A 22,392-nucleotide genomic window follows, 5' to 3' on the forward strand; every position below is an offset into this window, starting at 1 on the left:
TCAAGCTGGGCTAACGAGCGTCCTCATCGCTGTCGTGGTTTCGGGCGCTGATTTTCCCTTGGCAATTTTCAAAACGTGAAGGTGACTTTTTGAGGACTCGTGGTCCTTCACGGCTTCCAATTTTAGGTTTTGTGTCCCACTCACAAAACTATTGGACCTGTGGCCATCCGAAGCATGTTTACACAGAGAGCACAGAACATTGTCTTGCTCGTCCCATCAAACACCAGCCACTGTCCGATGTTCGCCATCTTATTAAAACAACACTTCTTTTTGGGGATGACAGCAGTACTATCATCCGCCACCTGTACCTGGCCTACACTCTCCTCAGCTGTTCTCTTTCCTCCGGTGAGGAAACGCAACATTGCTTTCTCTAGTAGTTCTTTCTTTATATGTCAATAATTAGCCTAGCATACTATACCGAATGTTGATACCGGCATATTATCTCTATGGTTACCGGTATATTGTCCCGGATGTTGACAATCGCAGTTCAGCAAAAGAGGCGTAGAAGAAGAAGGGGGCCGGATGTTGACAGTAATGGTTGTGGAACTGTGCAGCGCCGTATGACAAATGTATTAAATATGCAAATTTGAACAGACCTGACTGGAAAGTATTACCCGACACAGTGGCGGGTGAAGTGACACAATTCACCCGCCACCATACAAATCCACCCGCTAATGGCATGTGGCGGGTGTTAATTTCCATCCCTGGGCACACACACACACACACACACACACACACACACACACACACACACACACACACACACACACACACACACACACACAAACAAACACACACATACACAAACACTCACTGGATATCCAATACACGCACAAATGCCACAATTGCACAGGATATTACCCTTGGACATCCCCAACCAGGTGTTTCAATCTGACATGCATCTGACTATTAAAAATGTCTTCCTTGTATCCCAGGAAGTGACTTGGTTGAAGCTTTGAAGACCAACATCAGGATTGTGCATTCTCCGTATATTCTGACCTTCAGCCATTTGCCCCAATACTTCAAACCTGGCCTGCCCTTTGATTTCACGGTAAGTTCCGTCGCCAGGCGTAGACATACAGCGAATAAAAGGATCTAGATGTTCATGCAGGGAATGATGGCAGCAATGAGAGCTGTAACCTTAGCAAGGCACCCAGCTGGGTGGTTCTGGATTCAATCCCTTAAGATTGCTGCCTGTGTGCATTCTTTAGCAATGCATAGGCAGGGTGAATATTTTAATGTCAAGGACAGGAGGTTCAAAAAGAATATAATGTAGTGAGTGTAACATAATTCACCTACAGTATTTTGTTATGTGTTGTTCTTTACACTGTGTTAGGCATGTCGTTTACTGTCTCGGTGTTTCAGGGATCGCTGTCCCTTTAAGGATTACGAGCATCTCATGACGCGGAGCCCGATGCGGGATATGTTTACTTGCAGCACGTTTTGATTCCGTTTTTTTCTCTAACGAAATAAACGAGTCACACAACTGTGTGCTCAACGTGTGAAATTGTATCTTTCATTCAATGCAATTTCCACACTGGTGACCCCGACGTTAGTCTGCTGGACGTATCCAGGGACACGACACGACCATGACCGCGAACGCTGTTAATCTCAAGCTCCACGAATTCTGGGAATCGTCGGCGTCGGCATGGTTCACCCAGACCGAAGCGCAGTTCGCGTTGCGGGAGATCACCGCGGATACGACGAGGTACTACTACGTTGTGTCAGCTCTTGGAAATTCAACAGCATCCACAGTGGTGAGCCTCCTTAAAAATCCTCTGGCAAGGGAGAAGTATGCGGCACTCAAAGCCCACCTGTTAAAGACGTTTGAACTGTCGGACGCTGAGAGAGCCAGCAGGCTTTTCTTACTTCAAGGGCTCGGTGACAGCAAACTGTCTGAGCTCATGGACCGTATGCTGGATCTCATGGGTGAGCACGAACCCGATTTTCTTTTTGTTCAGCTTTTCCTGCGTCAGCTGCCTTCCCAAGTGAGGGCTGCTTTAGCCAACACCATGATCACTGACTGTCGGAGGCTGGCTGAAAATCTGAAGATTTTTCCCGCGCACATCGCTCCTGTGACACTGGACGACTCCAAGCTCATCGCTGCCACCACTTCTCGTCGGCAGCTGTCTTTGACCCCCAGCAGTCTTCAGGCCCGCAGCAGTCTTCAGGCATGTGTTTCTACCATGCAAAGTTTGGACCGAAGGCTCTTAAATGCCGTCCGCCATGCAGTTACGGCGGGTTGGGAAACGCCAGGGCCGGCGCTCGGTAGTGGCCATGAGCGTCGGCCGTGCTGGCAGGCTGCTTTTCATCCGCGACGGCATCTCCGGACGGCGATTCCTGTGCGACACGGGAGCACAGAGGAGCGTCCTGCCTGCTTCCCGTTTGGACATGGTGACCGACGGCCACGGCCCCCCTATGGAAGCTGCTAATGGTAGCCCCATCCGTACCTATGGAACGACGTACATTGAATTGTGTTTCGGAGGCCACCGGTTTGGCTGGGACTTTGTTACAGCAAAGGTCTCCGTTCTCCTCCTCGGCGCCGATTTTTTGTGAGCGCATGGACTGTTGGTGGATGTAAAGAACCGCCGTTTGATTGACGCCGTCACGTTTTGTTCCTATGCGTGCACGCTCAGCGGGGCTGACTCCATACGACTGTCTAGCATGCTCTCCACCTCAGATGACTTCCACCGTCTGCTTGCCGGTTTCCCAGCCCTCACTCAGCCTACTTTCTCTGCGTCTGCCGTGAAGCATGGTGTGGAGCACTATCTCACCACTACTGGTCCGTCTACGCCCGTGCTCGGCGCCTCGACCCGACCAAGCTTGCCGTTGCAAAGGCTGAGTTTGCAAACATGGAGCGCCTGGGTATAGTCCGCCGGTCCGACAGCCCTCACCCCTCCACATAGTCCCCAAACCCGGCGGCGGCTGGCGCCTGTGTGGCGACTACCGGCGGCTAAATGAGGCAACGACGCCTGACCGGTACCCAGTGCCGAATATTCAGGATTTTTCGGCCCACCTGGCTGGTATGGTGATTTTTTTCCAAGGTGGACCTTGTCCGGGGATATCATCAGGTGCCTGTACACCCACTGGACGTTCCCAAAACAGCAGTGATCACGCCGTTTGGTCTGTTTGAGTTCCTGCGGATGCCGTTTGGCCTTAAAAACGCAGCTCAATCTTTTCAACGCCTCATGGACTCTGTTTTGCGGGAGCTGCCTTTTATTTTTGTGTACTTGGATGACATCCTAGTGGCGAGCACGTCCAAATCCCAGCACCTGGCGCACCTCCGGACACTTTTTGAGCGGCTCAGCCAACAGGGACTAATTGTCAACCCCGCTAAGTGCCAGTTTGGTCTCTCCATCATCGATTTCCTGGGACACAGAGTCACTAAGGACGGTGCAACCCCTCTCCTATCAAAGGTGGAGGCGGTCGCACAGTTCCCATGCCCGCTAACTGTGATGTCCCTGCAGGAGTTCCTCGGCATGGTGAATTTTTACCACCGTTTCATCCCTCGAGCCGCCCAGCTCATGCAACCCTTGCATGAGGCCTTGCAAGGTAAGCCCAAGCACGCTGTGGACTGGACTGAGAGCAGGGACAAGGCTTTTGTTGCCACTAAGGCAGCCCTGGCGAACGCCACCATGCTGGCACACCCTTCTCCCGCAGCCTCCATCGCCATCACCTCGGATGCCTCGGACTACGCTGTCGGTGCTGTCTACGAGCAGTGGGTGGGCGGGGCCTGGCGGCCACTTGCCTTCTTCAGCCATCAGTTGCGTCCCAACGAGCAGAAGTACAGCACTTTCGACCGGGAGCTGCTTGGTCTCTACCTCGCCATCAGACACTTTCGTTCCCTGTTGGAAGGTCGACACTTCACCGCTTTTGTCGACCACAAGCCGTTGACTTTCGCCATGGCCAAGGTGGCTGAGCCGTGGTCCGCCCGCTAGCAACGTCATCTGTCCTACATTTCCGAGTTCACCACGGATTTACAGCACGTTGCCGTTAAGGACAACCAGGTGGCGGACTGCCTGTCACGGGCTGTGGTAGGAGCAGTCCATCTTGGCTTGGATTACAACTGCATTGCAGCGGACCAGACCACAGACCTAGACGTGCAACTCCTGAGGACCTCGACAACAGGGCTGAAAATAGAGGATGTGGTTTTTAGCGATGCCGGCACCACGCTTCTGTGTGACGTCTCCACAGGCAGTCCTCGCCCAATCATTCCCACGGGATGGAGACGACAAGTTTTTGATGCCATCCATGGTCTTTCCCACCCAGGTTCGAAAGCGTCACAGAGATTGGTTGCGGCTAAGTTTGTTTGGCACGGCCTCAAGAAGGACGTTAGGGACTGGGCTAAAACCTGTCTTGAGTGCCAGCGGGCCAAAGTGCACCTCCACACTAAAGCCCCGTTGGAGTTGCTCCCGGTGCCGGAGAGACGGTTTGACCATGTAAACGTGGATCTGGTCGGCCCTCTGCCCTCCTCTCACGGTTTCACCTACCTGTTGACCATGGTTGACAGGACCACCCGTTGGCCTGAGGCTGTGCCACTGACGTTGCTAGCATCCGTCGAAATGACACGGGCATTTATCAGCACCTGGGTTGCCCGTTCCGGCACTCCTTCCGACATATCCTCTGACCGGGGCGCGCAGTTTACGTCTGAGCTGTGGAACGCTGTCGCACAGAGCCTCGGAGTGAAACTCCACCACACGACCGCATATCACCCACAGGCTAACGGACTCTGTGAGCGATTTCATAGGTCGATGAAGGCTGCTCTTCGTGCCAGCCTCAAAGACAGTAACTGGGTCGACAAGCTCCCGTGGGTACTGCTTGGCATCAGGACTGCACCAAAGGAAGACCTACAGTCCTCCTCCGCAGAGCTTGTTAATGGCCAGCCGCTGCGGGTTCCAGGGGATTTCGTCCCTGGCACCACCATTCCTTGGTCTGCCACTCTCCAGCGGTCCACGCTGCTGGACAATGCAAGGCTTTTCGCACCTGTCCCCACTTCCCGTCACGGCCTCCCTCAGTCGCACATCCCCACCGGGCTTCGGAAGGCTGACTACGTTTTCATTCGCCACGACGCCCACAGGGGACCGCTACGCCCCCCCTACGAGGGCCCGTTCCGGGTTTTGGAGACGGGGGGCAAACATTTTGTGGTGGACATGGGCGGCAGGCCGGAGCGACTCTCCATTGACCGCCTCAAGCCAGCTCACTTGGTCGTGGCCAGGCCCATTGAATTGGCTAAGCCCCCACAACAAGGACGACCTCCAGCTCTGCCCCTGCCCCCTGCTCCCCTCCCTCCCGGAACTCCCACACTCCAGGCCTCATACCCGTGTCATGGCGGGACGCCTGCCGCAGTTGGGGCTCCTCGACCTCCTGTACGACGCAGCCGTTGTGGCCGGTTAATACGCCCGCCCCCGCGATGACTGTTTTGTTTTTGTTTTCTTCTGATGGTGAATTCTGGGGGGACATGTGTAGTGAGTGTAACATAATTCACCTGCAGTATTTTGTTATGTGTTGTTCTTTACACTGTGTTAGGCATGTCGTTTACTGTCTCGGTGTTAGGATTACGAGCATCTCATGACGCGGAGCCCGTTGCGGGATATATTTACTTGCAGCACGTTTTGATTCCGGTTTTTTCTCTAACGAAATAAACGAGTCACATGCAATTTCCACAATAAGACAATAATAAATATATCAGTGGAGACTAACATTTTAAAATATCAAGTGTTGAGGCAGACCTCAGATGTGGTGGAAGTTCTTTCAAGATCTGTGGTTCATAAAACACTAGAAGCTGCTTAACACAGTTCAACCAAGAGAAGCCTTGTTTATTAATTGTACATCCCCTCTCTGATGAGTAGATCCAGCTCAACTACCAGGACGGATCTCCGGCCAGCGATGTCCTGGTGAAAGTGGATCTGGTGGACAGTGTGCTGTCCACTAGCGCCGCGGGCTCCTTAAGAGTCAATGTTAATATGCCCAGAACATCTAGAACTCACACCATCACAGTGAGTTCCTCTGACACCCCATGCACACGATGATGAGGTGTGCACCAGCTCCAGAGCTGGAGTCTGGCAACATAGTGGCCTATTTAGGATTTATTAATATCAATATCTGACTGGAAGGGAATTGGTTAACACAGAGAATCGCAGAAAGGTTGGTGTTGAACATAATTGAACTCTTCAACGCAAAATAGGCTCCTCCCAGCTTGACGCTGAGGTGGGCTGGACCTGGAGTCTTGCTAGTGTCTCTCCTCACAGGCTACACAGGCTAAACAAATCCCTTCTCTCCCTTCTGGATGAGGGTAGCCTTTTCTTTATCTGTACAGGCCCATTTAGTTTGGTATACGGGGATCCACTTATGTATTATATTTATGTTGTTTTGGAGTCCTTAAGAGTCAAAGTCTATTTGACTCTTAAGGACTAGTTTTGAATATCATATCTCCGTACTATTTATTGAATCAATTCATTATAGTCACAATCGAATGCTTTTCTAATCGCATAATCCTTAATCCTAATAAACTACAATAATGAATGTATTATTAGGTGCAGGCACTGCATTTACAATTTTTGTACTGATAAGACCTTATAAAAACATATATTTGTGTATATATATGCATGTATATGTTTATATATACATACATATACGTCCACTAGGTTGAGACGGCGGATCCGGGTCTGAGGTATGAGCAGCAGGCCCGACAGCTGACCACGGTGCTGCCCTACGAGCCCTACAACAGCAGCCAGCAGAACTTCCTGTACATGGCGGCCACTGACAGCATGACCGCAGGGAACACGCTGAGGCTGTTACTCATCATCAGACCGGCCGACAGCATGCAACTGCAGCTGATAAAGCACCTCACCTACCTGGTGAGACATGCACCGTGCAGCAGGCACACACACACACACACACACACCCTCTACACACTCACAAACAAATAAACACAGACACCGCACGCACACACACACAAACAAATAAACACACACATATACCGCAATGCAGTCACACACACACACACACACACACAAATAAACACAGAGACAAACACACTAACACACACCAACACACACTCACACTCTCTCACACAAACACATACAAACAGAAAACAGACCCATGGCACCCACAGACACACACTCACACACTGAATGCGCACACAGATACAGACAGAACACCCAATCACACATAGTACCTCATCTTATTTTGTAGCGTCGTTTGCTTTCAAACCAGGCAGACCGGGTTCGACTCCCGGTGTGGGAATGTGTCGATGTTTAAGATCTGGGATGTATGAACGAACGGATGTGGGATCCCTGCAGGTGATCAGTAAGGGTAAGATCCTGCAGGCCAAGCGTCTGCGTGTGGAGAACCAGGTGCAGCTGGCCGTGACACTCAGGGTCACCCAGGACATGAAGCCCTCCTTCAGGGTGGTGGCCTACTACACCCTGCCCTGGCTCGGCCACATGGAAGTGGTCTCTGACTCCATCTGGGTGGACCTGGACGACAGCTGTGTGGGGGGGGTGAGTCTCCTCGGCTGGTGCACAATCAAGCACAGAGACAGACATACAGACACAATGACACACACACACACAGACACACACACCCAAACACACACACGCACATAGACAGACATATACAAATACAAACACACATACCGACGCACAAACACATACATACACACAAGCTTATACAGAGACAGACATATGCAATCACGAATACACGCCCGAAGTGACTTGATTTGCTAGGTCCATTGTAGCACTGTATACGATAGCATGGTCCTCCTGTTCTGATGTAATCCGGGGCATCTTTCCTCCAGCTGCATGTGGGACCTGAGGACGGGCGCTACCGAGACCTCCTCCCCGGTAAGACCTTCAGATTCAAGGTCAGAGGTGACCCGGGGGCCAAGGTCAATTTAGTCGCCGTTGACAATGCGGTGTTCCTGCTAAGCAAGAAGAGACTCACACAGAGTAAGGTGAGAATCTGGTGTGTGTGCATGTCAGGTGTGTCGTGAGAGTGTGTGTGTGTGTGTGTGTGTGTGTGTGTGTGTGTGTGTGTGTGTGTGTGTGTGTGTGTGTGTGTGTGTGTGTGTGTGTGTTGTGGAGACCCAGCCCCCTGAATGTCTATATTACTCGGTAATCACCACACGTCAAGGACCATTTGAAGCCAAAGGAGGCATTTATTCAAAAGTCAACGGACACCGCGTGGGTCTGTGCCCAACGGGGGGACAACGAAATTAATACCAGTGGCTCCGTGAGCCACGGAAGAGTCAGGGTCAATGTCTTTCCGGCACGGCCGGTCTCCTCCATGGAAGTGGGATATCGTTCCCATCTAGCGATCCGTTCCGGCAGTGCGCTCCTCGCCTGCCAACGTCGTCGGTGGTCGCGTGCTCCCTCGTGAGCGCTGGGAGAAGGCCCGCTACATCCACTGGTCAACCCGTCCAAATCGGGTCATGGAGGTTCCCTGGTCCACACGTGCTTCCAGCTCCCCTGTCTAAGAAAGCATGATACAGCCTTTTAATGGTACCTGGTCTTTCGCTTTCCCCGCCGCAGGTGTTCTCCATTGTACTGATTAGTGTTGCACAATGAACGCTCTCTGGTGCCGACCGGTGGATATCGGCGGTATACGCCATCCACCACCTCTCTCCTGGGCCGCCTGGCCCGAGGGGTGAGTGGGTAACGGCTGCGGCCTGCTGCAATACAATCGTCTGCAGCGGGAGGCGGGGCTTGACCGTCCAGCAGGTCAAGCCCCGCCCATGACACACGCGTCACACGCCAAGCTCTGCGTAGAAGTTCAGGGACAGTCGGGATTTCGGAAACTCAGTAGAAACAGCGCCTGGGGAGGATTTTCCCCTACTACTACCCTATAAAAACTGTCTTTGCAATGTCTTTTGCAGCGACATATTGTGTTTTTGCTATTAATAGATAGGTTTGTCATTGTTTGTCATTAACGGAAACCCGAGAACAGCAAAATGCAGAGAAGTGAGTGATTATTTTATAGGCTACATCAATTATATAGGCTATAAAAATTAGACTGTACAACAATCAAAGAAAGCATTATATAATTTTTCTATAATTTTACTATCTTCCAATGATGTAGGTCTGCATCAGTCTAAAAAACATACCTTGAAAAACTTTTTTTCACCCCTTCTCACCTATACAGCATCATGACCTGTATTGATGTGTCACTGCCTTTGTTACTGTATGTGCCCGTTTATGTGGAGTGTATTTTGGGACTTGTCCAGGTAATCAAGGGCAGTGGTTCTCAGTTGACTGGTTAAGTAAAAAAGTGCAACCCTTTTCATGGAATATCATAATGATAGATGATTGGAAAAAGCCAGTGATAGCAAATAATGCAAATCATTACCAAAAGAAATGTTTCAGTAGGTCAGGCAAAAAAAAAAATATATACATCTATATATATATATGTATACACACATATAATATTGGTGCAGCATTCATGCAGACCAAGTTATTTCAATGCCTTTTTTCTTGATCCATAAAGATGTTATGAAGTGGATGATCCTGGTGGTTGTTCTGAATGGCCTCTCATCTTCAGTGTACATCTCTCCACCACCAAGTAGTTTTCCCAGTTTTTTTGCCTTGCATCCTTGTGTCTGATGCCACCTCACCAGCAGAATGAGAAAAGAAAACGACAATCTTGCCACCACAGACTGAAAAATCATCTGCAGCATCTAACTACAGATAAAATGACTCAAGGACTCAAGAAAATTATTTTCATTTATTGGCCTGTTAAACATATCAACATATAACTGACCAATATAAGCAGTAGAAAACAAATAAATGAAGCATGAATGATGAGAGAGGGTCATGTCCTGTCATCTCTGTCCCTCCTGAAAGGAAAGCATAACATGTTACTCGATTTGCCGTAGCATATTCTTGAGCATGGTTGCACAGCACAGGCATCCTTGAGCATAGCTGCAGCAGGTTTGGCGACAGGCTCTGCCTTGGTTATTCGTTCCTTTAATGATCTGCTTTGCAGACCCATCCATCGGGAAACATAAAAACAGAGCCCACAGGTGGATGCTAGGTAGGAGGTGGGTTTCCAAAACCCCATAGGAGCAGCAGCAGCAAGATCTAAGCAGCAGCAGCATAGCCTGGGATGAGCAGGTAAGCTGGGGGGGGGTTTAAATAGCACGCCTTATTTGAATGAGGAGAGCATGTGACTGATCAGTTCATCACGATGGGCGCAGCATGAGTCGTCTGCCTGAACTAGCCTTGCAGGCTTCGTATCATGAAGGATGAAAAAAATCAAATATTGTCAGAGCTTTGAAAAATGTTTTGAGATAAGACACACTCACCGATAAATTCACAACTCTACTCAGGGAAGCACATCTGGCTCGGAAATGGGTCGGATGCTGAACAAAAACAGAAGACCAAGTGACCATTAGATTCAAGATACACAAGGCATATTAGCATTAATATTATTATAAGTCTCAAGTCTTTAAAAGTATATCTATAAAAGTCATATGTTTCTTCTAGTTGTAATGAGCCTTCTCTCATATGCCTTTTTTCCTAAGAATACTGCACAGCTATATCTTAAGAAAAATTCAAAGCATTTACTGTGGTATTGTCACTCCTTTATCTATTAGCATATAGTATCAGTGCTGATTAGTTGTTTGCTGCATATATGATCGCTTTAAACAGGCTATTGCAATGCAATATGAAGAAAACACACAATGAATGTTTCCTTTAAAGGAAACTGTATTATTGATCATGAACATACAGTTACAGAATAGCTTGCCCCCTATTGTACAGGCTTAGTGGGAAAGAACAAATACAGAAAATGGTGCACCTCACCCAGTCAAATATATTGTAATTAACATCATTGCAACAGGGTATCTGCAAGGTTTCAGCAAGTCAAATGTAAGACTTTTTAAGACCTTTTTAATACCACCTTGAATGAAATTTAAGACCTAAAACACGCGATGGTGGGGGTTGGCAATAGACGCGAGCCAACTCCGGAAACGGACGTCTTCCAGCCAACTGTCCTTGAATTTGCACCTACCCATTGTCGCAGACTAGCTAGCAAGCACGCAGATAATCGTTTATATATGCAGCTAGCAAGAAAGAAGCCTCTCTACATGTCCTTCCTGAAAAGTCCCACGAGAAAAATAAAAATATATAGTCCTGCCCCGACAAATTTAAGACCTTGAGCAACAGTATTTAAGACCAGCATATGACATTTGTAACAAATTTAAGACTTTTTAAGGATGCGCGGACACCCTGTACAATTAGTGCAAAACATCCCACTAGAGACATTTCACTGCATGTCAGACGTTTCAAATGAAAACATAGTGATTGTTCACGAGTCGAGTCGAGAGATGTGAATAAAGTTTTTCATTTAATGCATTTATTGTAGCAACGTAATTTCACCCACCGACATCATTTCTCCTTGATGAAATCTACCTATTTAATACTTGCAAAAACACAATATCCTCCATCCTGAGTTTCCGAAATCCCGACTGTCCCTGAACTTCTACGCAGAGCTTGGCATGTGACGCGTGTGTCATGGGCGGGGCAAGCGTGTGTGATGGGCGGGGCTTGACCTGCTGGACGGTCAAGCCCCGCCTCCCATTGCATTGCAGCAGGCCGCAGCCGTTAGTACTTGCGAGGGGTTGGGACCGGGTTGCCACAGTGTGTGTGTGTGTTTGTTTGGGTGTTGTGTGTGTGATACTACCAGTCCTCTAAACGAGATTGTAAATGTGAACAACATGTACAACACCAATTTGAACTTTAACCTCAGATGTGGAGTGCGGTGGAGAAAGGGGACATGGGCTGTACCCGAGGTGGAGGGAAGGACGGAATGGGGGTCTTCAAAGATGCTGGGCTGCACTTCTCCTCCAGCTCAAAAGCCAATACCAGCCCACGACAAGGTGAGCCAAAACTTGCCCCTCTAGTCCAGACCAGGTGGGCCAAGACTAGCCACTCTAGTCCAGACCAGGTGAGCCAAGATTAGCCCCTCTAGTCCAGACCAGGTGAGCCAAGGCTAGCCCCTACATAAGCTTCTCTAGTCCAGACCAGGTGAGCCAAGAATAGCCCCCACATAAGCACCTCTAGTCCAGACCAGGTGAGCCAAGGCTAGCCCCTACATAATCACCTCTAGCCTAGACCAGGTGGGCCAAATCTACGGATTGGTACAAGGGAGGACTTTGGAAAATAAATGTTTACGAAAAGTTTGGTCAAAAGCCATGTCATTTTATATATTCTATGCAATATATATTATTAGTTGCTTCCTTGAATAAGGTTTCTCACTCAGGTGTTCATTGTACAAACCCCATTTCCCACAGTATTTTGCCACTTCTTTTGAAATCATTAATGTGTGTTAATTGTTTTGTCCTCTCAGGGCTGGGGTGTCCTGCTAGTGCCAGAAGGAGGCGCTCTGCTGAGCTGTGGAAACGCAAGGCCCAGCTGGGTGAGGGATAATACCCATCTCCATCCTGCACCACAACGACTGAGTTTGTCTGCTTATTGAATGAATAGTAGAAATGTTCATATTAAATATAAAGTTATGATATATAATATATCATATAAATAATATATAGTAACACTTTATAATAAGGTGCCATAATAAATAGCAAACTAGTCAGCCTTTGTTAATATTTGTTAATTGTTACTAAAATACCAATTGGCACAAGTTAATAGTTTTTTTTCACTGACCACAGGGTGTCGCTGGTTAGGGTTAGGGTCGTGTGTTAGGGTTAGGATCGTGTGTTATGGTTAGGGTTAGGGTCGTGTGTTAGGGTTAGGGCCGTGTGTTATGGTTAGGGTTAGGGTCGTGTGTTAGGGTTAGGGCCATGTGTTATGGTTAGGGTTAGGGTTAGGGTCGTGTGTTAGGGTTAGGGCAGTGTGTTAGGGTTAGGGTTAGGGTCGTGTGTTAGGGTTAGGGTTGTGTGTTATGGTTAGGGTTAGGGTTAGGGTTAGGGTCGTGTGTTAGGGTTAGGGCCATGTGTTAGGGTTAGGGTTAGGGTCGTGTGTTAGGGTTAGGGCCGTGTGTTATGGTTAGGGTTAGGGCCGTGTGTTAGGGTTAGGGTCATGTGTTAGGGTTGGGTTAGGGTTATGCAAACAACTAATATTTAATTAATGATGAAAAAACTATTAACTTGTGCCAAATGGATATTTTAGTAACAATTAACAAACATTAACAAAGGTTTAGGTAATGCCTAGTTTGGCCTGCTCCCGTTGCTCCAGAGGCGCAGTACAAGGAGGAGCTCCAGCGGCGGTGCTGCCAGGCCGGCCTGCGGGGCGTGGCCATGCCGTACTCGTGCACGCGGCGCTCGCTCTACATTTTTGCTATTTATTATGGCACCTTATTATAAAGTGTTACCTAATACGTGAATATTATATGTTACTTTATGAATAAATAAATTAATATTCTTATAATGAAACATGATAGCAGTATATTTTAGTGGTTGTGCTACTCAGAACCCAAAGGTTCTGAGTTTCAAACCCCAACATCCATGGCCAATGTGCAATACCACTGCTTATTCATATGAATCAGAATCAAAACATCCCAGGATAAAAGGGGATTTTCTGAACAAATTGACATGCACACAGAAGGAAGTGTGGAAGTTTAATCCCGAACATGCATGCTATACACATTGAGTCACGTACGAATGGGTGGACAAACAGTGAAGGTGTGCTGAAGGCCTGCTCCCGTTGCTCCAGAGGCGCAGTACAAGGAGGAGCTCCAGCGGCGGTGCTGCCAGGCCGGCCTGCGGGACGTGGCCATGCCGTACTCGTGCACGCGGCGCTCGCTCTACATCACCGAGGGCTGGGAATGCATACGCGCCTTCCGCTACTGCTGCGCCCACCTGCACGGCCAGTCGTTCGACCCCAGCCGGCCCACCAACCCGCCGCCTCTGACCACCATCCACCCACCTCTGACCACCACCCCGCCACCTCTGACCACCACCCCCCTATTTTCCACCTTAGGCCAACCATTCTTGATAGATTTTCTACCTGATCGCGTTAGACACCATGGTACGGTTACATGATTACCCGGAACAGAATTAATCCGCTGATGCATTAATGGTACATTGATGTAAACTCCAAGGCGATTATACATGGGTTAGCATGTTATTAGCATGTACAACAAAACAGGCATGAATATATTTAAATATATATATATATATATATATATATATATATATATATATATATATATATATATATATATATGGGTTATATGCATTACCTAAAGAATCCTACTCATTAATGCAATGACTTAGATTTTCTGTATGTAGGACGGCCAAGGTTTCAACTTCCTTGGTTGGTGATGAGGACGGTGGAAGACTATGATGAGGAGGAAGGAGAGTACATGGCGGAGTACGACGTGTACCTGCGCTCCAAGTTCTACGAGTCATGGCTGTGGCGGGACTTCCGCCTCCCGGACACGCCGGACGGAAAGGACGGGTAAGCCCACCCCCTTGTACAAAGCCCTGCCTCCAAGCCCCGCCTCTTTGCACAAAGACCCGCCGCCTTTGTACAAAGATAGACTTTTTATGGAAGCAATAAGGCATTCACCTAACAATACATTCAACTAATAAACAAACTGACCCATCAACCAGTCAATCATCGATCCAACAGACACACTCACTAACCAACCAACCACCAATAAACTAGTGAGCTACGCATCAATCAGTGAATCGCTTATGGAGTGAAAGCCACTGTGGTGTGATGCTAGTTTGGGATGCTGATGTGTCATGTGACATACAGGCTGTCCTCCATCACCATGACGACCGCCCTCCCAGACAGCATCACAGAGTGGAGCGTCATGGCCATCAGCGCATCCCAAGATACAGGTAGGGAGAGAGAGAGAGAGAGAGAGAGAGAGAGAGAGAGAGAGAGAGAGAGAGAGAGAGAGAGAGAGAGAGAGAGAGAGAGATTCAATGTAAAATGAAAAGGTTTATGAAGTGGAGAGAGAGAGACTCATACCAAGATACAGGTAGAGAGAGAGAGAGGTTTAGAGAAAGGTAGACTGTGAGAGAGAGGTAGAGATTGTTAAAGAGAGGTAATGAGAGCGGGAGGAGAGAGAGAGAGAGAGAGAGAACCAGTTATGGACTCATGGTTCAAAGGCACTGACCCATTAGTTTCAGGCTTAAAGCTTGGTCCAAACAGAGCCAAGGAAAGCAAGCTCTTTGGAATGTAAACAACACGTGCGTTTAATGCCCTATTGACCTATTTCATACAAGCAGACAGTCTCACTCTGGGACAGATCACCTCAATGTCCTGTTTGTGACTGAGATTGGTGAAACTGGGATTTTTTGGTGGGGAATTCCTAGACTTTATGTGATTCTTCCAGAATCTTCCAATCTTGCATCATCTGGTATCAGTTGGCGCATACAGAAATAGTGGGATGGTCCAGTAAATACAGATTAAGCATAAAAATAAAGAAACCAGAAATAGTAAATAATATGAACAGCATTAATAATATGCTCTGTTTCAGATAGCTTAAAGGGGACATATCATACCACCAGGTGTGAGTGTGATTAGCCATTACAAGCCGTTTTCAAAATGTGCAGCATTGTGACATCACAGGTGGGCATGTCCATCTAGATGTGTGACAGAAAGATGGACACGCCAACCTGTGATGTCACAATGCTGCACATTTTCAAACCTGCTTGTAATGGCTAATCACACTCACACCTGGTGGTATGAGATGTCCCCTTTAAATCATTTTATACCTGACTCAGAAAATATCTCAGACAGCAAGTAAGTCAATCAGTCACTAATTTAGTAAGTCCCTTCAGAATCAGAATCAGAAAACTTTATTGACCCCAGAGGGGAAATTGTTTCATTCCAGGTGCTCCGTACAAATAGAAATTACAAGCATAGAAGATAAGATTATAAAATAGAAAATTATAAATAAAATACAATAAAATAAAAGTAAGAATAAAGTAAGAAGTAGACATCTCGAAGTGAAAGTGGACATCTCTTAGTGGGTTATATTCACAAATTTACAATACAATATTTACATTCTGTTTTATGTGCAAATAGCAATGAAAATGAAGAGTGAATGAATAAATAAATTATAGCTTGTTTATTTTAAATAGTCATTTGTCAGATTATCGGAGGGAGGAGTTATAGAGTTTAATGGCCACAGGCAGGAATGACTTCCTGTGGCGCTCAGTGGTGCACTTAGGAGCAATGAGCCTCTCACTGAAGGAGCTCCTCTGTTTGACCAGAGCATTGTGGAGAGGGTGAGAGCCATAATGCAGGATCGCCCGCAACTTGGACAGCATCCTCCTGTCAGACACTGCTGTCAAAGTGTCCAGCTCCACCCCCACAACGTCACTGGCCTTCCTGATCAGCTCGTTGAGTCTGTTGGCATCGGCTACTCTCAGTCTGCTGCCCCAGCACACAACAGCAAACAGAATAGCACTAGCCACCACAGACTCATAAAACATCCTCAGCATAGTCCGGCAGATGTTAAAAGAGCGGCGCCTCCTCAGAAAATAGAGGCGGCTCTGTCCCTTCTTGTAAAGGACTTCAGTGTTCTTAGTCCAGTCCAGTTTGTTATCGATGAACACCCCCAGATATTTGTAGTGTCCAACAATGTCCACGTTATGACCCAGGATGGAAACTGGGGTCATTGGTGTCTTCTTGGATCTCCTCAGATCCACCACCAGCTCTTTGGTTTTAGTTGTGTTGAGCTGCGGGTGGTTCTGCTCACACCATGTGACAAAGTTGTCCACCACAGCCCTGTATTCAGCCTCCTCACCCTTACCGATACAACCAACGACAGCAGAGTCATCAGAGAACTTCTGAAGATGGCAAGACTCTGTCTGGTAGCTGAAGTCCGTGGTGTAAAGGGTGTAGAGGAAAGGAGAGAGGACAGTCCCTTGGGGGGCCCCGGTGTTGCTGACCACCGCATCCGACACACAGTGCCGCAAGCGCACGTACTGTGGTCGGCCAGTGAGGTAATCCACAATCCAGGACACAAGGGGGGATCCACCAGCATCGCCGTCACCTTGTCAACCAGTAGAGCAGGCCTGATGGTATTGAAAGCACTGGAGAAGTCCAAGAACGTGACCCTCACAGTGCTCCCTGGCTTGTCCAGGTGGGCATAGACGCGGTTCAGCAGGTAGATGATGGCATCCGCAACTCAAATCCGGGGCTGGTAGGCGAACTGGAGGGGATCCAGGTACGGCCTGACCATAGGCCTGAGCTGCTTCAAGACGAGTAGCTCCATTACTCACCCATTCATACACCCACTAATTCTCTCATCCACTATTTTTTCTTGTTTCTTTCTTGTTTTTATTCACACAAATTTAAAAAAACAGTGGTTTATATCTAAATATCTATCTATCACTCACTAACTCACTCACTCACTAGCGTAATTTGATCCTCAGGCTTCTGTGTGGCCAAGCCTTACAACGTGAAAGCCTGGAAGGAGTTATTTGTGGACTTGAAGCTGCCTTACTCTGTGGCCCGCCATGAGCAGATCCAGATCAAAGCCGTGCTCCGTAACTATGGACAACATAGATTACACGTAAGGACTCTGTAGAACCCCCTTACAGTACACAGCAAGAAAACAACGCTGTACAACATGATAGCAGCTCAGATCCCGCTGACATACAAAACTTATAACAAGTTTGCTTTACACCTTAAGAAACAGTCATATACCAGAACACGCTTGAATCACACAAGAGAACACAAACATCTAAAAACCCACAGAACAGGCTTATACCACAACAACATGCTAAGATAAAAGAACATGCTAACACCTCAGAACACACTAACACCTCAGAAAACACTAACACCACAGAACACGCTAGCACCACATTACCATGCTCTCAGCACAGAACAGGCTAATACCTCAAAGAATGCTAACATTAAAAAACGCTAACACCACCAGAACAGCAATGAACACATCAACAGTGCATAACATGCTAAAATACAGTACAGATACAGTCCAATACAAGATCTTATGACAAAGCACAAAGCACATATTTATCGATTCATTATTATTATTTTTTTTAATAGATCATAAACATTTAACACAGAACAGTAACACAAAACACGATAGCAAAACGCAGAACACGATAACATCACAGAAGATGTTAAAACGACACTGCACTCATATTTCCCTATTTTTTTCGTGGTCTATCCTTCTGTTCTTTAATGAAAACTATATCCCACAACTGTTTTATTTTGACAAAGCACATTGAAGCTCATTTTACATATTCAGTCTAAAGGTGCGTTCACACCAAAAATAAGGGCATGGCGCTAATTCCTACTAAGTTAATGCAAAGATGCAAATAGAGGCGAATTTTCCGCTAGAAAAGCCTGAGTAATTTGATGAATGGCGCGGCGCAAAAATCTCATTCATGTGGATTTCCTGTGATTTTACTCGCGCAAACACAAAGTTCTGCTTTATCGGGATAGCATATCGGTGTTCACTCCCTGAATTCCAGATTGAGTGCCAACATGGAGGAGAACGTTTATAGGCATTGGCGGACTCCCAGGCCTTTATAATATTTTTATTATAAAATATAACGTATAATATCACGGCCAAAATCTGTGTGCGCCTCCGGGGGATATTATGAACCCATAAACAACGGCGTTTGGTTATACGACATTACTTCTACTTCCACCAAGTAAAGACTCGCAATAGTGGTTATCTTGGCCATGGCTGAGAATGAATTGGCGGAAAGAAACGTTGGCGTTCACAAGAGAGCCCTTCCTCCTTCAATATTCTTCAAGACACTTGCTCGCAATAGCAAACTCGGGGCTAATATTTGCTTCTCTTTTGATGTGAACACACAGCAATGATACACTGATGTGTTTTTGGATGTCTATCTTAATGAGACGCTACTGGGTGATCTGATGATAACATCAGATAATAAAGCCCACAAATTGTATGTCGGCTGGCATCTTCAATGTTGCATTATCGCCATCTGCTAGATGTGTGTTTAAATCACTAGTGGCGCCTGCAATGTTATCCCAGTCATTTACCGGAAACTATGTGTGAATGGGGCTTAAAGTTGACATCTTCAGAATCCTAAGTCCCCCGACCTCTCCGTCACAGGTGAGGGTGGTCTTGATGGTGACAGAGGGCATATGCAGCGTTGCCTTCAGTGAGCGACACACACAGGAAGTTGATCTGCCGGCAGGCGGGACAGTGGTGGTGCCCTACACGCTAGTGCCCCTGGTGGTGGGAAAGCTTCCTGTGCAGGTGATGGTGTTGGGACAGGACATGATGGGCGGAGACCGCGTTGAGAAGATACTTCGGGTGGTGGTCAGTCACTTCCTGTTACAGACTTTTTCAAGGTTCAAGTTGTGTTTGTTTCAAGTGTCAAACTTAGTGTGTCCTGTTTACTGCTTCCTGCACATGTAGTATATGACTGTGGATATAGGTAATTAGAAAGGATGCACACCCAAAAGTGGTGTAAGTGACGTGTCTCAGACACTTTCCGTGCCAAATAACATGTATCTTACTAGATAAAAAAAAGATTTTGTGTCTCGCTGTTGTCTACCATACATATTATTGCGAAATAAGGCCCCATGGTGGTGGACAGGAAGGGGAGGGACTTAGGCTCTCTATAGGTACTGGTGAAAAGAGGATACCTTTGTCTTTGTAGATCTTGTTCTAATGACTATAATGTTAATTATCTAATGTTCATAATTACAAAACAAAGCCATTCCTTTCCACAGCTGGAGGGAGTGCAGAAGACACTTGTCCGCAGTTTTGTGTTGGACCCTTCTGCTCACGGAGGTAAGCTAATTCAGACACTGTTTTCCACTAGCCTCTTAAACAGCAATGCTAGCATATAAAGGAGAATGTTGACCACCATATAACTAATGATAATAATAAGTGGCTTCACTGCTGTTTCTTCTCAACAGGAACCCAGAACATACATCTGGGCAAGGTGGAGCTGGAGTCCATGGTTCCCAACTCCCTTCCTCTGACCTTAATTAACATCAGAGGTCAGCCCCCCCCCCCAAACATCACCAAGCACCTAATAACATTGACTTTTGTTTCATCCTTTTTCATGAACGTTTTCATCCCCATCTTGTGGGTTTTGCTCCGATCTGTTGTGGAGTCCGTCTCATTGCCGTGTTCCATTTCTTCACTCGACTCCTGCCCTAATTTTCTCATCCACCCCATGCTGAAACCCCTCCACCTCCAGGCAACGTGCTTGCCGACAGCATCGATAACTCCATCAGCGACGACTCCCTGGCCTCCCTGATCCGCATGCCTGGGGGCTGTGTGGAGCAGAACCTGGCCGGCATCACCCTGCCCCTCATCGCCACCGTCTACCTGGACTCCACCCACGGCTGGAAGAGCGTGGGCGTGCAGCGCAGGGTGGAGGCAATCGACTACATTACCAAAGGTAGGGTCGGTGGTCACTGGATGGATTGAGAGATAGAAAGTATTTCCCTCTTATTTTGATGAAGGATGACTTTGTGTCTTTCCAGGCTATGAGAAACAGCTGGCTTATCGTAAAAGTGACGGCTCTTACCCCCCCTACAGGAAGGAAGGTCCTAGTACATGGTGCGTTATTAACAATACATTCACTCCTCTCTTCATCCTGCAACCAGCTTCAGCTTTAAACAACAGCCCACTGCTCAGTTCCTTTTCAAGAGCTAAATGACTCAACTTGTATATCAGCACTCTCCCACGACCATATTTGCACATCTGGCCAGCCCTAGTGGGGCCCCGACCCACATGTTGGGGAACACTGCATTATATCCCTGCTCCCTGAATGTCCCAGGATCACAGCGTTTGTAGTGAAGGTGTTCTCCATGGCCTACTCCCTGGTGAGGGTGGAGCAGCAGCAGGTGTGTGGAGCAATGCTCTACCTGCTCAAGGAAAAGCAGGAGCACGACGGAAGTTTCAAGGAGGATAACCCGGTTTACACCACCACCATTACGGTACACACACACACACACTGTCTACAGCACCACCATGACAGTACACACACACACTCGACACACGCACGCACGCACGCACACACACACACACACTGTCTACAGCACCACTATGACAGTACAAACACACACACACACAAACACACACACACACACACACACACATTGTCTACAGCACCACCATGACGGTACACACACACACACACACACTGTCTACAGCACCACCATGACAGTACACACACACACACACACACACACACAAACACACACACACACAAACACTGTCTACAGCACCACCATGACAGTACACACACACACACACACACACACACTGCCTACATTGCCACCATGATGGTACACACATACACATACACGAATTGGGGCTTGTATTTATGGTCTTGCTGTGTCTCTGTTTCTTTTGTATTTCTACTTCTCTTTTTACAAGAAACTTACAAGACAAAGTGTGTGCGTGCATGTGTGTGTTCGTAAAATCAAATTCACGGTCTAAGCCTCTTCCTCCCCCATCATTCGTTACTAGGGTGGTCTCCGAGGCAGTGAGGCCAAGGCCACACTGACAGCCTTCGTGGTCATCGCCCTCGCCCAGGCGAGGAAGGCCAGCATCAATTGCAGCGGGATCTCTGAGGTGAGGGCCCGGTCGGCATGGTAACCCATTGGTCCATGGACGACCTGGCTGCTGTTTGGTCGTTATCATCATGTGACAAACAATTTCGTTTTTTATCTACCACATATACCAGTCACTTTTACTGCAAGCTCTAATACATACAGCTATCGAATATTAGTACCGGTTGGCAGACACAGATACACTGGTACATGTAAACACACACACACAGACACACAAGACACACACACACACACACATGGTTACAACTAATACTTCCTTCAGCCATCCTTGCACACAATCACTCCAGTTAACCAATCAGCCTGGAACTCTCTTTAATGTGCCTGTGTGTCTTCAGGAGGCTTGTGTTGAGTTGTGTTGGCCCCCATGTGTTGTGTTTGGTCTTGTGCACTGCGTCTCTCCTCTTTCAGGATAATACATGACTATCTCATCGTAGCAGGTGTGTCAGTAGACGATGTAGAGATACTTGCATGGGTTGAGGTGCTAATACCAGTCTGCTGTCTGCAGTCCGCCATCCACAGCGCAGCTAACTACCTGAAGAGGGAGCTGTCCAGTCCTCTGAAGAGGCCCTACACCGTGGCCATCTGCGCCTACGCCCTGACGCTGCTGGGGAAAGACCCGAGCTACAACCCCATTCCTCCCCTCCTCAACGCTGTTTCAGGTGCTCTTACTCTCACTCTCGCACTAACGTCTCTCTCTCTCTCTCTCTCTCTCTCTCTCTCGCTCTCTCTCGCTCTCTCTCGCTCTCTCACTTTTGCTCTAATTTCTCTCTCTCTCTCTCACTCTGGCTCCAGTGTCTCTCTCTCTCTTGCTCGAATGTCTCTCTCTCTCTCTGGCTCTCTCTCTCTCTCTCTCTGGCTCTAATGTCTCTCTCTC

At 47.6% G+C, this 22,392-nt stretch overlaps 1 protein-coding gene across 1 annotated transcript in view; it reads left to right on the plus strand.

Moving 5' to 3' along the window:
• The window catches only part of LOC307071321 (venom factor-like), a gene marked incomplete at both ends in the record, with an annotated part of 35,172 nt that overhangs the window by 6,945 nt on the left and 5,835 nt on the right, over positions 1-22,392 (plus strand). The window contains 19 exons of the mRNA XM_079730307.1: positions 936-1,051; positions 5,850-5,996; positions 6,645-6,857; positions 7,302-7,502; positions 7,799-7,954; positions 11,746-11,875; positions 12,346-12,414; positions 13,668-13,982; positions 14,246-14,414; positions 14,718-14,803; positions 17,354-17,493; positions 19,033-19,242; positions 19,659-19,719; positions 19,848-19,931; positions 20,135-20,338; positions 20,424-20,499; positions 20,720-20,879; positions 21,415-21,519; positions 22,024-22,177. Coding sequence (XP_079586433.1) covers positions 936-1,051; positions 5,850-5,996; positions 6,645-6,857; positions 7,302-7,502; positions 7,799-7,954; positions 11,746-11,875; positions 12,346-12,414; positions 13,668-13,982; positions 14,246-14,414; positions 14,718-14,803; positions 17,354-17,493; positions 19,033-19,242; positions 19,659-19,719; positions 19,848-19,931; positions 20,135-20,338; positions 20,424-20,499; positions 20,720-20,879; positions 21,415-21,519; positions 22,024-22,177 — 2,796 coding nt within the window. The remainder of the gene's footprint in view (positions 1-935; positions 1,052-5,849; positions 5,997-6,644; positions 6,858-7,301; positions 7,503-7,798; positions 7,955-11,745; positions 11,876-12,345; positions 12,415-13,667; positions 13,983-14,245; positions 14,415-14,717; positions 14,804-17,353; positions 17,494-19,032; positions 19,243-19,658; positions 19,720-19,847; positions 19,932-20,134; positions 20,339-20,423; positions 20,500-20,719; positions 20,880-21,414; positions 21,520-22,023; positions 22,178-22,392) is intronic.

This window comes from Pollachius pollachius, assembly GCF_949987615.1.
Source record: "Pollachius pollachius genome assembly, chromosome: 2".
NCBI lineage: Eukaryota > Metazoa > Chordata > Actinopteri > Gadiformes > Gadidae > Pollachius > Pollachius pollachius.